Genomic DNA, 17,809 nt, shown 5'->3' on the forward strand with positions numbered 1-17,809 from the left:
TCTGCGGTCGTCTGTTATATGAAGTTGTTATTGGTCAATTAATGAGTGTTTATACATGGGAGGAAACCAGAGAACCGGGCGAAGAACCACGTCGGCGAGGAGGAAACACTCAATTCCAGACAGACGCAACAGATGGAGCCCACAGTTTAGCTGTACTGACTTTTCTTGGCAAGCCAGAGCATGGCTCCTTCTTGACGCCCACAGGAAGGGAGTTATCACGACTTTTGTATGATCCACCAACCCTCGCTGCCTCCACAGTGCAGCATTACAGGCCACGTACATAGCCACCACCGCTCGGCTGATAATATCGGTTCTTAAGCTCAACATAAGCAATGTATCAAATTTGCTGTATAACAACGTTTTTCAATAGTTATATCCTTTTTAACACATAGGCTTTCGCGACCAATATCATCCATAATAGAGTTTTTTTGGGTTAGATCGTGATCTAACCAAAAAAACTCTTATGGTTATATCCTGTCTGAATTGGGTTCAATTCACCACTGCTGTAGTCACTAGAGGCACGACCATTCAGCACAATGAAAAAAAATCAACAATTGAATTGAGTGGTGACACTGAGTTGAATCATGAAAATTGAATCACATTTGTCATTTCATTGAAATATTCCAACAGTGACTCTTGTTGAAATTGTTTACAGGTTCCTAGGTTTGTATTCAGCTGTGAATGTGGTCCACTGCTGATGGTTATGGCAGGGTCTGTGTGAACTGGCCTAGTTGGGGTTTTCTGATCTGTGCTGCTTTTGCGCCGGTATGTGAGAGCTGATCAAGTTTTATTGTCCGGTCAAAGGGTTTTCTAGTATTCAAGTTTCAAGTTCAAGTTTCATTTATTACGTATAGCCCTGTGAGCCATGCAGCTCTTAAAGCGACGACGCGCAACAGAAACATCAGGGATAAACCAGCTAATTTTCCTAAACAAAACAAAACCGTATTACAACGCTGTGTGCAAAAATCCCAGTGTGATGCAAGTCAAACAATAGCAACCATAAGACAATTTAGATTTCGATTTAAAGCTTTCGTGACTGCAGGGATTCATCTTCTTGGTTCTTTCGGTAAAGTCACGTAGAAGGGAAGTAATAAAATAATAAAAATAAAACATAATAAAATAATTATCACGATGTTTCGGCCACAACGCAAGCAGCCGTCCTCACCTGAGGACGGCTGCTTGCGAAACGTCGTGAGAATTATTTTATTATGTTTTTTTATTTTATTACTTCCCTTCTACGTGACTTTACAGAAAGAACCAAGAAGAAGACAATTTATCAGGTCAACTCCGCACTTCCGCAAGAAACATGGCTTAACCATATGTTTTCAAAATCACCAAAATAAAGCTATAAAAACAATGTAACAACAGTAATCATAGGAACTGTGATTCAATTTTAACAATAAACGATATACATAACATGTACGACCAAACTTGCAGCCATAGTATTGTGTGCGGTCATCTCAAGTGGTCCGCACACCTATGTGCGCTTGGATGTAAAGATACTCTCGGTGTTGTGTGTGTGTGTGTCAGCTGGTGGACTGCTACTTCCAAGCATATGAGCACTCCCTGGACGGAGAGGAGAGGGTGGCGCTGGCTCAGATCATCGCCGACACGGTCCACCAGCGGCCACGTTTCGAGCAGAGAAGTGTCGACTTTGCTGAGACGTACCGCATGGAGAGGGCCTGCTTGCAGACCCTGCACCAGCTGCTCATGGGAGTCATGGACAGACAGGTTTGACATCCCACAAGTTTCACGATTGGCTGCATTGACAAGGGGCGCCAAGGGAAAAGCTTTTGTCAATTTTATTTGTCAAACAATTGTGGCAATTGCCTGATAACAATTGTTGTAACTGCCGGCGAGATGTCGAGCCTAATGGCTGTGGATTTCTGTCGGTGCTGCTGAAGCAGTAATACATCTCAATTCACAAAACCCGGCCATCCAGTTGTTGTGTCTATACCCTTTTTTTATTAAGAACAATTCAAAAAAATTTTTTATATATATATTTTTTATTATATCTATATATATTTTTTTTTTAAATAATGGAAACAACCCACTTCTCCTCACAAGCACACCAGGAATCTATGACGATAAGAATTCGGTCACAGAGAGGTCATAGACATCCAGATGGACAAAAAGATGAATGGACTAACCTCCCAAGACATCTGGAGATGTACAGATAGGGTGCAGAGCATAGATACAACAATTTTTGCAACTCGCATTTTCCTTAAATGTTTTCCGTACCGAAAAGTAGAAACTTAACAAAAAGAGTAACCAACAAACAATAGGGGCTTTTTATTAATAATTCCCTTGTATTACTCGTATTCACCATATATATATAATTTTGTATTGTATGTTTCTATCTACCTGACCAAAAAAAAAAATAATTACGAATTCCAACAGTTAAGGAAGCGTAAGTGGAAACTTAGTTGCACTTATCCTCAGGACATTAAAATAAAACTCAAGAATAAATGTAACACACAGGACCACATAAATGTATTGCAAAAATCTCCTCAGCCACCTTTGTCTCCAACGGTCCGGCAAGCAAGAAGGGAGCAGAAAGGTCACAAGGGGGGGAGTTTGTGCTGACATTCGAGAACATCTGTTTTTTTTCTGTTTGTTTTCTCTCGCAAGAGACGCGGAGAGAGGAGAGGGTGCTCACGTTTTTGAGTTAAACACGGCCGTCTTTGTCTCCTCGCAGCACAAACAGATGGCCCATGAATGCTTGGAGGGTTAGGAAAGGTCGCGAGGAGGGGTCGCGGGGGTGTCTGCTTCTTCTCGCTCTGTTTGTGTTTTGTTGCCCGCTCGCAAGGAATGCGCAGAGAGGGGAGTCACTTTTTTGAGTTAAGCACAAGCGCATATAGCGAACAGGCAGTCTGTCCGAGTCGCGCTCAGCGTTGCGACTGGGCTCGCAAGGGAGCTGTGGCAGTCGTGCCTCGAGAAGAGATGGGACGACGAGACATCGTTAAAGTGGAAGCCTGAGAGCAGTCTGTCCGAGGCGTGCTCAGTCTTGCAACTCGGCTTGCGACGCAGCGTTGTGACGGGGCTCGCAAGGGAGCTGGGGCGCGTCATGCCTCGAGAAGTGATGGAACGAGGAGGGGTCATTCAAGTCACAGAAGTCTGAGTTCAACCTGGGTCGAGGCTGGGTTTCAGCCGTGCTCCGGCTGGAGGAGCGTCGTGAGGAAACGAAACACCGATGCCGATAGCAGGTGTCGCTTCTCGCAGAACGAAGTTAAGTGCGAGTGAAGCTGGCAGCTGCATGAACAAGGAAAGCACGGAGAAGAGAGAGTGACGAGTGACGACAAGCAATCAACCTGTAAAAGGGCGGAAATCGCCGAGCGTCGATCAAGCGAGCAAAGCAGAGAGCGCGAAGCAGTGGAGAAAGCCTGGTCAAACGGCTGTGAGGAAGAGGACAGCGCCATCGAATGCGCAGTGTGTTTGAGGCACACACCGACCAACGACCCAGTGAGAACAGACCAGACGTCCAGAGCGACGGCGAGCATCGTGCCGACTCAACAATCAATCGAGCAGTGGAGAAGCCGGGGGCTGCCACCAAGAGAGAGAAAGCGCCATCGAATGCGCAGTGTGTTTGATACTCAGACCGACCACCACCCAGTGAGCACAGCCGCGTCGTCCAGAGCCACAAGCCAACACAGCCTGAACCAAGGGCGAGTGTCCGTGTGAAGTTGGCAGCGATCAAGGAGAGAGCGACAAGAACAGCACGACCCGGGCGTCACCGAGCGTCGTGCTAACTCGTCATCTAGCAGTAGAGGGAGAGAGAGAGCGCAAGAGCAGCACGACTCGGACGTCACCGAGCGTCGTGCCGACTCGTGGAGGAGCTGCGCGCTATTCGGCGACGGAATCATCGCGCACCACGTCGGCGAGCGTTGTGCAAACTCAATCGAGCAGTGGAGAGAGAGAGAGCGCACAAGCAGAGACACGCCCGAGCGAGGGAGCAGCACGACTCGCTGCGGCCACGCCCAACCCAGAGAAAACCTCTGGCCGCTGTTTGTATCCTCCCACACCACACAAGCTAACGACACAACTCCCGGCTCTAAGAATTAATTAATTTTACAAGGGGACAACGCACACACAGCACGCACACGAATAAGACTTTCAAAAAAATTATCTTTGCGTTTCAAAAAGGGTTGCCATTTCGAGGTGGTGCGTTCACTACCAACTGATCGTGCAAAGCAGTTGCTGCCATCGAGTTACATGAATAAGGAATGTTTTAGTCATTCAATTTCGTTAATTGCATAATCTTGCCCATTAATTTATTGACGTATACTTGCTTTTGCATAAGAGAGTGTCATGTGTTTGTTTAGAATTAAAATTGCTTAACACCAAGTCTCGAGTGTTTCTTCCAAGTCCATGCAAAACTGTCTTATTCTTGAGAACTGTATCCTGTGATGAGATCTGAAACTGGAGACCTAAAATAACATAAACACACTAAGATAATCAGTAAATGTTTAATCAATGATAATCGTGTTACCCTGATTGATACAACTCTGGATCAACGAAACTAAGCCTAATTATCATAACTGCTCACATTAACATAATCGCAAGCATCCGCATAAATTACTACGATTATAATAATTTATGCATATAATTACGCACATTATCATAATGTATGCATGTTAATACACACATTAACATAATTAATGCGATTTGTGCATTTTTCTGAAAATTATTAATTTTTATTATTTTTATCAAAATTTCATAAATCCAACAAAAACAACATAATGGGGGTTCGTCCGGGATCTCTCGCAGACAGTGTTTTGCATGGATGATGGAATGAATCACTACGTGTTAACCAGAATATCGGGATCAAACATTGCATTGTGATTGTAAACGGGCGTAAAACAAAGACAAAAAAACGCCCTCTGAGGTTAAAACCCAGAATAGCAGGTTGAAACAAAGACAGTGGAATTAAGATAATATCGTATCAAACCGATTGCATCCTGTGATAAATGGTGTTAGAGGTACGCACTCTGAATCGGAAAATAACAGAATAGCTCGAGTCAAATTGACTACACTCTGTGAGATAATTGTTTTACATGCACTCTGAAAGGAAATGTCAAAGTAACTCCTGCCACACTTGAGATGCTAGGATTAAGAATAATTTTTGAATGGATTACGGGGTACTGGGAGCTCGTATTAAAACGTACCGACCGATCTGTTACAAAGCAGTACAGTCAGAGAGACATATGGGAAGGGAGCTGTATCGATAACACAAACACACCTCGGGGGAAACTAATTGACTGGATAAAATGTAACGAAGGCGAACACGATGCAAAAACTGCAGAGAAGGCAGGACAGGACTCATGCCTTCCCACACAGGCATACAGACAGGGATTGTGGAATGAGGAAAAATTTGGAAAGGAAACGGGAGAGAAATCGTCTCTAATAAACGAGGAGAAATGTCCTCACACCCTCGAGAGGGAGGAGAAATCAGTGCTCGCGACACCAGCGAAACTCACAGACGTTGATCCACAGAATAAATATGGAAGTAACATTAAATCACACTCTTGGGTATGTGGACAGAGTCCAGGGACTGATCGCACAAAAGTTAAAGTAAAGTCGCCAGGACATGCTTCACTCAGGGCAGAGGCAAAAACTGAAGGGAAATGGCAACACGAGCGACACGGCACAGAGCGCACACAAAAAAAATGCACGCCGCTGAAACACGCCCGACACAGCACAGATGAAAGTGACAGATTGCCTGATGATAACTTGTTTGATGATGACGCTGATGGCGATCAACTTTCGGAATACCTATTCAACAGTAAAACCCTTAAATTAATGGACAAAGCTCTAGTCAGAATTCCCGATTTTGACCCACACAATAAGTCCATGGATATACATACACATATCGCAACAGTAGAAGAGGAGGCAATGATTAGAGGGCTGATGAGACGGGATGAAAAAGCGAGTTTGTTGAAACGAAGCTTACATAGAGAATCTATACCATGGGTAAAGTCACTACCATACCAGGTTAGAAGTGATTTTAAACAACTGAGCCTGGCAGTGGTTCAGAAGTTTGGAGAATATTCGACACTCACCGAGGGGTTTTATGCTGTAAAATCGATGACCCAGGGCATGGACCAAGACCCACGTGACTACCTTTTACAATTTAAAAGAGCGTATTACGCAGGCGATGTGAATCGATACCACAAAGGTGATCACATGTTCAAAATTATGTTTTTTGAATCCTTGAGCCCAGAGATTACAGAAAGGATGAGAATGTTTTTGAATCCGGAAACCGCATCCTTACGCCGCATAGAGAGCAAGGCGTACATGGCATGGTTATACAGAGCTAAGAATCATAATTCGGATCCAGAACACGGAGAGGGATAAGGAACCCAGCCTCTCAGAAATAAAAATCACGGAGCAGTCCCACAATGCAGGGAGGAGCAAACACGCACGCACCTGTGGCAAAATAACCCAGAGAGAGGTTGGCACGAGAATGAGAGCGGCACAAAGCCGAACATTCAGGAGAATCGCAGAATGTGGAGACCAAGGGCAGAATTATATCAGCACCCCATGCCCCGACATACGCAAGGTCAAAATTACTCACAAAGATGTCAAAGTAACAATCCAGGAAAAATTTGGCACCCAAATGGGAGTAACACTGGGCCAAAAATGTACGAGAATCGCAGGGGGAGGTTCAGAGCAGAACCATATCAACACCCCATGCCACAACACACACAAGGTCAAAATTACATACAAAGATGGTGAGATAACCATCTAGCGGGAAGGTGGTACACAGACTGCGGAGGTACGGAGGCGAACATTCAAGAAAATCGCAGAATGTGGAGACCAAGGGCAGAAATATATCAACACCCCATGCCACGACATACGCAAGGTCAAAATTACACACAAAGATGGCAAAGTAACGATCCAGGAAAAATTTGGCACCCAAATGGGAGAAACACTGGGCCAAAAATGTACGAGAATCGCAGGGGGAGGTTCAGAGCAGAACCATATCAACACCCCATGCCACGACACACACAAGGTCAAAATTACATACAAAGATGGCGAGATAACCATCTAGCGGGAAGGTGGTACACAGACTGCGGAGGTATGGAGGCGAACATTCAGGAGAATCGCAGGATGGGAGGTCAAACACAATCGGTCCAATTTCGACCAATTTCTCCACCGGCTATACCAGGAGGGAATAGAGGAATAACACAGAATGCGGTCCAAATACGTGATGAACCACCCACAGTGATTGAGAGCAAGCGGCGCATACGCGCCCCGCCCGCTGAGGTTTTGTTAAACCCTGGCCTCATTGGGAAATGCAAGCAGGCTGCAAGTGACAGGGCGGGCAAATACCGCCACGACCGGGAAACATTAAATGCATACGATGCGGTAGGAAACACGAGCAGTGCTCCCGTAAATGACGCGCAGATCGAATACAAGGACAGGGCTGCATTGAAGCGTGATCGGACGGTAGATAACAGACAGATAGGAAAACTGGATCGCCCGGAAAAAGGTAAAGCCACCCAGAACGTCGCAAAAGAGAGCGATAATGGTGCAGGGAGAGGGAACACAGAGACCCACCCTGGGAAGTACAGGCGTGAGCCTCTGAATGGAAAATATCCAAATTAAACAAAAATTAATGTGGATCGGAGTGCTGAAATGGAGACGAATGTCCATTACGTATTGGGAATGGTGTTGAAATCCAACCCACTCGTAAAAACCAAAAGGGCAACATTACGAGGCACGGAATTAAATCGACACGCTGACTCGGCAAATGTGCATGTAATCGCAGAGAGAGCGAATGCCATTGATAACGGAGTACAGAAGTTGGTTGTGTGCGCGAATTCTGATTATGTGCAGCACAATTTTACACCACACACTCCCACGACGCGAGAGAGTGAGAGGGGAAATTACAAAACGAACCGGAAAACCGTGATCGAGTGGTAAACCAGACACTCGGAGCTTGGAAAAATTATGGCGACGAGGTAACATGAGGAAGGTAATGCATAAATGCGTTCGAAACCGCTACCTAGCGTTTCCCAGGATTTAACAAAAACAAAAAAATTAATATCCGCCGTAGTTATGATGGATGAGAATCGATGTAACTTGTGGTATTGATGTTTAACGTTTTGTTTCATTTTCTTTGCTTATTTCAAATGTAACCATGTTAAGATTGTGATACATAACGCGCGCGTGGTAAGAAATAACCGCCGAGAGTGAGGGCGGCTTATGGATTCATAACACAAAAAAGGGCATTTACTTTGTTTGAAAATTCGCCAGTGGCCAAATCGACCCCTGATAATTTTCAAAAGGGCGGATTGTTGTGTCTATACCCTTTTTTTATTAAGAACAATTCAAAAAAAAATTTATATAATTTTTTTTATTATATCTATATATTTTTTTTTAAAATAATGGAAACAACCCACTTCTCCTCACAAGCACACCAGGAATCTATGACGATAAGAATTCGGTCACAGAGAGGTCATAGACATCCAGATGGACAAAAAGATGGATGGACCAACCTCCCAAGACATCTGGAGATGTACAGATAGGGTGCAGAGCATAGATACAACAATTGTTGCAACTCACGTTTTCCTTAAACGTTTTCCGTACCGAAAAGTAGAAACTTAACAAAAAGAGTAACCAACAAACAATAGGGGCTTTTTATTAATAATTCCCTTGTATTACTCGTATTCACCATATATATTATTTTGTATTGTATATTTCTATCTACCTGACCAAAAAAATAATAATAATTACGAATTCCAACAGTTAAGGAAGCGTAAGTGGAAACTTAGTTGCACTTAACCTCAGGACATTAAAATATAACTCAAGAATAAATGTAACACACAGGACCACATAAATGTATTGCAAAAATCTCCTCAGCCACCTCTGTCTCCAATGGTCCGGCAAGCAAGAAGGGAGCAGAAAGGTCACAAGGGGGGGAGTTTGTGCTGACATTTGAGAACATCTGTTTTTTTTCTGTTTGTTTTCTCTCGCAAGAGACGCGGAGAGAGGAGAGGGTGCTCACGTTTTTGAGTTAAACACGGCCGTCTTTGTCTCCCCGCAGCACAAACAGATGGCCCATGAATGCTTGGAGGGTTAGGAAAGGTTGCGAGGAGGGGTCGCGGGGGTGTCTGCTTCTTCTCGCTCTGTTTGTGTTTTGTTGCCCGCTCGCAAGGAATGCGCAGAGAGGGGAGTCACGTTTTTGAGTTAAGCACAAGCGCATATAGCGAACAGGCAGTCTGTCCGAGTCATGCTCAGCGTTGCGACGGGGCTCGCAAGGGAGCTGTGGAAGTCGTGCCTCGAGAAGAGATGGGACGACGAGACATCGTTAAAGTGGAAGCCTGAGAGCAGTCTGTCCGAGGCGTGCTCAGTCTTGCAACTCGGCATGCGACGCGGCGTTGCGACAGGGCTCGCAAGAGAGCTGGGGCAGATCGTGCCTCGAGAAGTGATGGAACGAGGAGGGGTCGTTCGAGTCGCAGAAGTCTGAGTTCAACCTGGGTCGGGGCTGGGTTTCAGCCGTGCTCCGGCTGGCGGAGCGTCGTGAGGAAACGAAACACTGATGCCGATAGCAGGTGTCGCTTCTCGCAGAACGAAGTTAAGTGCGAGTGAAGCTGGCAGCTGCACGAACAAGGGAAGCACGGAGAAGAGAGAGTGACGAGTGACGACAAGCAATCAACCTGTAAAAGGGCGGAAATCGCCGAGCGTCGATCAAGCGAGCAAAGCAGAGAGCGCGAAGCAGTGGAGAAAGCCTGGTCAAACGGCTGTGAGGAAGAGGACAGCGCCATCGAATGCGCAGTGTGTTTGAGGCGCAAACCGACCAACGACCCAGTGAGAACAGACCAGACGTTCAGAGCGACGGCGAGCATCGTGCCGACTCAACAATCAATCGAGCAGTGGAGAAGCCGGGGGCTGCCACCAAGAGAGAGAAAGCGCCATCGAATGCGCAGTGTGTTTGATACTCAGACCGACCACCACCCAGTGAGCACAGCCGCGTCGTCCAGAGCCACAAGCCAACACAGCCTGAAGCAAGGGCGAGTGTCCGTGTGAAGTTGGCAGCGATCAAGGAGAGAGCGACAAGAACAGCACGACCCGGGCATCACCGAGCGTCGTGCCAACTCGTCATCTAGCAGTAGAGGGAGAGAGAGCGCAAGAGCAGCACGACTCGGACGTCACCGAGCGTCGTGCCGACTCGTGGAGGAGCTGCGCGCTATCCGGCGACGGAATCATCGCGCACCACGACGGCGAGCGTCGTGCAAACTCAATCGAGCAGTGGAGAGAGAGAGAGCGCACAAGCAGAGACACGCCTGAGCGAGGAAGCAGCACGACTCGCTGCGGCCTCGCCCAACCCAGAGAAAACCTCTGGCCGCTGTTTGTATCCTCCCACACCACACAAGCTAACGAAACAACTCCCGGCTCTAAGAATTAATTAATTTTACAAGGGGACAACGCACGCACCGCACGCACACGAATAAGACTTTAAAAAAAATATCTTTGCGTTTCAAAAAGGGTTGCCATTTCGAGGTGGTGCGTTCACTACCAACTGATCGTGCTAAGCAGTTGCTGCCGTCGAGTTACATGAATAAGGAATGTTTTAGTCATTCAATTTCGTTAATTGCATAATCTTGTCCATGAATTTATTGACGTATACTTGCTTTTGCATAAGAGAGTGTCATGTGTTCGTTTATAATTAAAATTGCTTAACACCAACTGTTCGAGTGCTTCTTTCCAAGTCCATGCAAAACTGTCTTATTCCTGAGAACTGTAGCCTGTGATGAGATATGAAACTGGAGACCTAAAATAACATAACACACACTAGGATAATCAGTAAATGTTTAATCGATGATAATCGTGTTATCCTGTTTGATACAACTCTGGACAAACGAGACTAAGCCTAATTATCATAACTGCTCACATTAACATAATCGCAAGCGTCCGCATAAATTACTACGATTATCTCCGTGATTATCATAATTTATGCATATAATTACACGCATTATCATAATTTGTGCATGTTAATACACACATTAACATAATTAATGCGATTTGCGCATTTCTCGGAAAATTATTAATTTTTTTTATTTTATCAAAATTTCATAATTCCAACACATACAACACAGTTCACCATGGAAATGGAGGTGAATAACACACTCCCTTTCCTAGATATTTTGCTTGGACGCGGCCTACATGGTAAAATAACACACTGCGTTTACCGAAGAGCAATCGTCTTCAGGCGAAGACGATTGCTTGCGTTGTGATTGAAACGTCGTGATCTATTATTTTTCTATCTATGTGACTTTACCGAAAGACCCAAAGAGTATGAATTCCTGCAGTCATGAAAGCTTTAAATAAAAAATAAAAATTCTATATATCGCGGGAGTAACTGACAAATTAGCTCGAGTTTTAGAAAAGCTAAAAATCTAAGTAAGATTTGGCACGGTACACAAAATTCTAATACTAGTATATTGTGCTAAAGATGGATTGCCTAAGTTATCAACAGAAGGTGTGTATTGGATTAATTGCTTATGTGGCAGATGCTATATTGGACAGACAGGACGTAACATTAGCGTAAGACTAAAATAACACCAAAAAAATATTAAATACTCTCAAACACAACTGTTGCCAGTTGCAGAACATGCTTGCCAACAAGGACACTCAATTTATTTGATAACGTCGAAGTGTTGTGTAAAACTAATTATTACTGGCCAAGACTAATTCGAGAATCCATTGAAATTTAGAGAAATACAAATAATTTTAACTGCTCTTACAGCTACATGCTTAGTGCGGCCTGGAAGCATATTAATAATTAATACATCTTACAATTACATTCCTTATAGAGGAAACACATACTAATTAACTGATTACTAAGCTATATATAAAACAATGGAAATTTGTGAATGTGTGTCTGTTCAATATGTTTAGCATACTACCCGACATGCAACAAACTTGACATTTGCCATGTGGGTACTTTCCAGACTGTACACCATGCAAAAATTATAAAAATAGACTTTTGTATTTTTTGGGGGGGGGGGCGCAATGATGCATATGTTTTGCACGGCAAGTGAGCTGTGACGTCACATCTGTCATGTGACGGAAGCTTAACGGAGTGTGCCTGCTGATGTCACGGACCCCCCCCCAATCCTCCACGGGTAAAGTGAAATACAAATGTGTTGCAGGTCTAAGGCGTTCTTCGCGCAGCATTGGTTTATTATTGAGTCGTTTACTGCCGTACGCACCCTAAAAGTTGTGTGTGTGTTTGCAGCAAGCGCGTGTATGTGTATCCATGGACACGCGTGTGTGTGGGGGGAGCGGTAGTGTAGTGATTAGCGCGCTACACGACGAACTCGGCGACCCGAGTTCGATTCTTGCTCACGGCCACCACCGGTGACGATTATTTGAACCGGTCCTGGGCCTCCCCTAGATCGACTCAGCCTCAAACGAGTAACTCGTGTGGTGTGTGAACATTGCCACTTGGGAGACAAAGGCGGCCGGGTGTAGTGAATCCAAGTCCCGGGCGAAGCCGGGTAGTAAAGCTAGTCTATCATATTACAATACCCCCCCTCCTCCGCCTCTGATCTCTGCACCTGATTGGGTTCAGTGATGACGTCCTGCTCTATTTAAGATTGGAAGCAGGTGGATTGCTTCACTATTCTGGAAAATCGCCCGATGATGCTGGATGTAATTATCAGCGAAACGTACTCAAATTGTAAATGTTGTGGATTTACTCTCCAACACGCCGGTGGGTTGAAGTAGTAACTAATTGGCGTTTTATGTTTACGTGACAAATTCCTTATTCATTTGCTGTGTCGGGTGGTGGAGGGTTATGACACATTTATACTTACGCGATCTAACCCAAAAACCTTAATTATGTGTAGGCTTCATGGGGGCTCTTTGTCGTTGTGTCCCACGCGTGTCGGCCTGCGTGTGGTGACGTGCGTTGTGCGTGCGCGTGATTGACTGGGACCGTGCCCTGGCCGCGCGGGCTGCGTGCAGGTGGCCGCTATGCGCGACTATGCTCGGAGCGTGTGGCGCGACGGGGAGAGGGGCAACATGCTCGACTACGGCCTACCTCCTCGCATCGTGCCCACCGAGCCCATAGCGCTCGCCAGGACCAGCGGGTACCCACACTCACACCCACCACCAGCACCAGTGGGCACCCACACTCACACCCACCACTAGCACCAGCGGGCACCCACACTCACACCCACCAGCAGCACCAGCGGGCACCCACACTCACACCCACCACTAGCACCAGCGGGCACCCACACTCACACCCACCAGCAGCACCAGCGGGCACCCACACTCACACCCACCACTAGCACCAGCGGGCACCCACATCACACCCACCACTAGCACCAGTGGGCACCCACACTCACACCCACCACCAGCACCAGTGGGTACCCACACTCACACCCACCACTAGCTCCAGTGGGTACCCACACTCACACCCACCACTAGCACCAGTGGGTACCCACACGCACACCCACCACCAGCACCAGCGGGCACCCACACTCACACCCACCACCAGCACCAGTGGGTACCCACACTCACACCCACCACCAGCACCAGTGGGTACCCACACTCACACCCACCACTAGCACCAGTGGGTACCCACACTCACACCCACCACTAGCACCAGCGGGTACCCATACTCACACCCACCACCAGCACCAGTGGGTACCCACACTCACACCCACCACTAGCACCAGCGGGTACCCATACTCACACCCACCACCAGCACCAGCGGGTACCCACACTCACACCCACCACTAGCACCAGCGGGTACCCATACTCACACCCACCACTAGCACCAGTGGGTACCCATACTCACACCCACCACCAGCACCAGCGGGTACCCACACTCACACCCACCACCAGCACAAGCGGGAACCCATACTCACACCCACCACCAGCACCAGCGGGAACCCATACTCACACCCACCACTAGCACCAGCGGGAACCCACACTCACACCCACCACTAGCACCAGTGGGTACCCATACTCACACCCACCACCAGCACCAGCGGGAACCCATATTCACACCCACCACTAGCACCAGTGGGTACCCATACTCACACCCACCACTAGCACCAGCGGGTACCCATACTCACACCCACCACCAGCACCAGCGGGAACCCATACTCACACCCACCACCAGCACCAGCGGGAACCTATACTCACACCCACCACTAGCACCAGCGGGCACCCACACTCACACCCACCACTAGCACCAGCGGGTACCCACACTCACACCCACCACTAGCACCAGCGGGTACCCACACTCACACCCACCACTAGCACCAGCGGGTACCCACACTCACACCCACCACCAGCACCAGCGGGTACCCACACTCACACCCACCACTAGCACCAGTGGGTACCCACACTCACACCCACCACTAGCACCAGTGGGTACCCACACTCACACCCACCACTAGCACCAGCGGGTACCCACACTCACACCCACCACCAGCACCAGCGGGTACCCACACTCACACCCACCACCAGCACCAGTGGGTACCCACACTCACACCCACCACTAGCACCAGTGGGTACCCACACTCACACCCACCACTAGCACCAGCGGGTACCCACACTCACACCCACCACTAGCTCCAGTGGGTACCCACACTCACACCCACCACTAGCACCAGCGGGCACCCACACTCACACCCACCACTAGCACCAGCGGGCACCCACACTCACACCCACCACTAGCACCAGTGGGTACCCACACTCACACCCACCACTAGCACCAGCGGGTACCCACACTCACACCCACCACTAGCTCCAGTGGGTACCCACACTCACACCCACCACTAGCACCAGTGGGTACCCACACTCACACCCACCACTAGCACCAGTGGGTACCCACACTCACACCCACCACTAGCTCCAGTGGGTACCCACACTCACACCCACCACTAGCACCAGCGGGTACCCACACTCACACCCACCACTAGCACCAGCGGGTACCCACACTCACACCCACCACTAGCACCAGCGGGTACCCACACTCACACCCACCACTAGCTCCAGTGGGTACCCACACTCACACCCACCACTAGCACCAGTGGGTACCCACACTCACACCCACCACTAGCACCAGCGGGTACCCACACTCACACCCACCACTAGCACCAGCGGGTACCCACACTCACACCCACCACCAGCACCAGCGGGTACCCACACTCACACCCACCACTAGCACCAGCGGGTACCCACACTCACACCCACCACTAGCACCAGCGGGTACCCACACTCACACCCACCACCAGCACCAGTGGGTACCCACACTCACACCCACCACTAGCACCAGCGGGAACCCACACTCACACCCACCACTAGCACCAGCGGGTACCCACACTCACACCCACCACTAGCACCAGCGGGTACCCACACTCACACCCACCACTAGCACCAGCGGGTACCCACACTCACACCCACCACTAGCACCAGCGGGTACCCACACTCACACCCACCACTAGCACCAGCGGGTACCCACACTCACACCCACCACTAGCTCCAGTGGGTACCCACACTCACACCCACCACCAGCACCAGCGGGTACCCACACTCACACCCACCACTAGCACCAGTGGGTACCCACACTCACACCCACCACTAGCTCCAGTGGGTACCCACACTCACACCCACCACTAGCACCAGCGGGTACCCACACTCACACCCACCACCAGCACCAGTGGTACCCACACTCACACCCACCACTAGCATCCAGTGGGTACCCACACTCACACCCACCACTAGCACCAGCGGGTACCCACACTCACACCCACCACTAGCACCAGTGGGTACCCACACTCACACCCACCACCAGCACCAGTGGGTACCCACACTCACACCCACCACTAGCACCAGCGGGTACCCACACTCACACCCACCACTAGCACCAGCGGGTACCCCACTCACACCCACCACTAGCACCAGTGGGTACCCACACTCACACCCACCACCAGCACCAGTGGGTACCCACACTCACACCCACCACTAGCACCAGTGGGTACCCACACTCACACCCACCACCTAGCACCAGCGGGTACCCACACTCACACCCACCACTAGCACCAGCGGGTACCCACACTCACACCCACCACTAGCACCATGGGTACCCACACTCACACCCACCACTAGCACCAGCGGGTACCCACACTCACACCCACCACTAGCACCAGCGGGTACCCACACTCACACCCACCACTAGCACCAGCGGGTACCCATACTCACACCCACCACTAGCACCAGCGGGTACCCACACTCACACCCACCACTAGCACCAGTGGGTACCCACACTCACACCCACCACTAGCTCCAGTGGGTACCCACACTCACACCCACCACTAGCACCAGCGGGTACCCACACTCACACCCACCACTAGCACCAGCGGGTACCCACACTCACACCCACCACTAGCACCAGCGGGTACCCACACTCACACCCACCACTAGCACCAGCGGGTACCCACACTCACACCCACCACTAGCACCAGCGGGTACCCACACTCACACCCACCACTAGCTCCAGTGGGTACCCACACTCACACCCACCACCAGCACCAGCGGGTACCCACACTCACACCCACCACTAGCACCAGCGGGTACCCACACTCACACCCACCACTAGCACCAGCGGGTACCCACACTCACACCCACCACTAGCACCAGCGGGTACCCACACTCACACCCACCACCAGCACCAGCGGGTACCCACACTCACACCCACCACCAGCACCAGCGGGTACCCACACTCACACCCACCACTAGCACCAGCGGGTACCCACACTCACACCCACCACTAGCACCAGCGGGCACCCACACTCACACCCACCACCAGCACCAGCGGGTACCCACACTCACACCCACCACTAGCACCAGTGGGTACCCACACTCACACCCACCACCAGCACCAGCGGGCACCCACACTCACACCCACCAGCAGCACCAGCGGGCACCCACACCCACCACTAGCACCAGTGGGTACCCACACTCACACCCACCACCAGCACCAGCGGGCACCCACACCCACCACTAGCACCAGTGGGTACCCACACTCACACCCACCACTAGCACCAGCGGGCACTCACACCCACCAGCGGGTACCCACACTAGATTCTCAGGTCATGCATGGTTGCTTGCCTATGAAAACCCCCGGCAGTCACATTCTTGTAGCAGCAGTCTGGTATTTTAGAAGCGATACTTCGGCTGGGTAATGCCTTTTACAAAATCAACGACAGAGTTATACGTCATGAGAACCGAAGTCCACGGTTTAGAAGTGTGTGAGAAGTCATTTATGAGCATGGGCTTCAGCGAGGAGCCACGCAGTGCAGATATCGATGCTGAGTGGGTCGGATGTTCGCTGCTCGTCGTCGGATCATGGGCGAGGTGGGGGGAGGGGGCATTGATGACACCGGCGGGGAGTAGAGACGCTCTCTCGGCGCTCTTTCGGCGCTCGCCGTGCCACGACCGACGTTCCTCTGCCACGTGCAGCGCTGCGACGAGGCCGCTCTCGCTGCTTGAGGTGCACCCCTCGCTGGGGCTCGTGTGGCGCGTCACCCATGCGCTGCGCCTCGCCTGTTCCGAGCTTTCTCCGCCGCCATCGCCGCAGCGGCTCCCCTCCGGCACCGAGCGCCTCCGCATGGAGCAGCACGTGTTGCGCGCGGCGCTCGCCGCCTGGGCGGCCGCCGAGACGCCCGAGCTGGACTACGGTGCCGCCGTCCACAGAGAGGTGAGTGGCCGCTCGGCATTACGCACCTCGGCCACGTCTGGTGGAATCGCGTGGGGTGGCGGTTGCATGACAGGACGTGATTTC

General features: G+C 49.9%; 1 protein-coding gene across 1 annotated transcript in view; it reads left to right on the forward strand.

Moving 5' to 3' along the window:
• LOC133361644 (coiled-coil domain-containing protein 162-like) overlaps positions 1–17,809 on the forward strand; it is a 197,096-nt gene that overhangs the window by 772 nt on the left and 178,515 nt on the right. Inside the window, exons 2-4 of the mRNA XM_061580629.1 lie at positions 1,531–1,731; positions 12,976–13,100; positions 17,488–17,725. Coding sequence (XP_061436613.1) covers positions 1,531–1,731; positions 12,976–13,100; positions 17,488–17,725 — 564 coding nt within the window. The remainder of the gene's footprint in view (positions 1–1,530; positions 1,732–12,975; positions 13,101–17,487; positions 17,726–17,809) is intronic.

The sequence above is a fragment of the Lethenteron reissneri genome, chromosome 8, assembly GCF_015708825.2.
Source record: "Lethenteron reissneri isolate LAM-NWPU_2019-01 chromosome 8, ASM1570882v1, whole genome shotgun sequence".
Classification (NCBI taxonomy): domain Eukaryota; kingdom Metazoa; phylum Chordata; class Hyperoartia; order Petromyzontiformes; family Petromyzontidae; genus Lethenteron; species Lethenteron reissneri.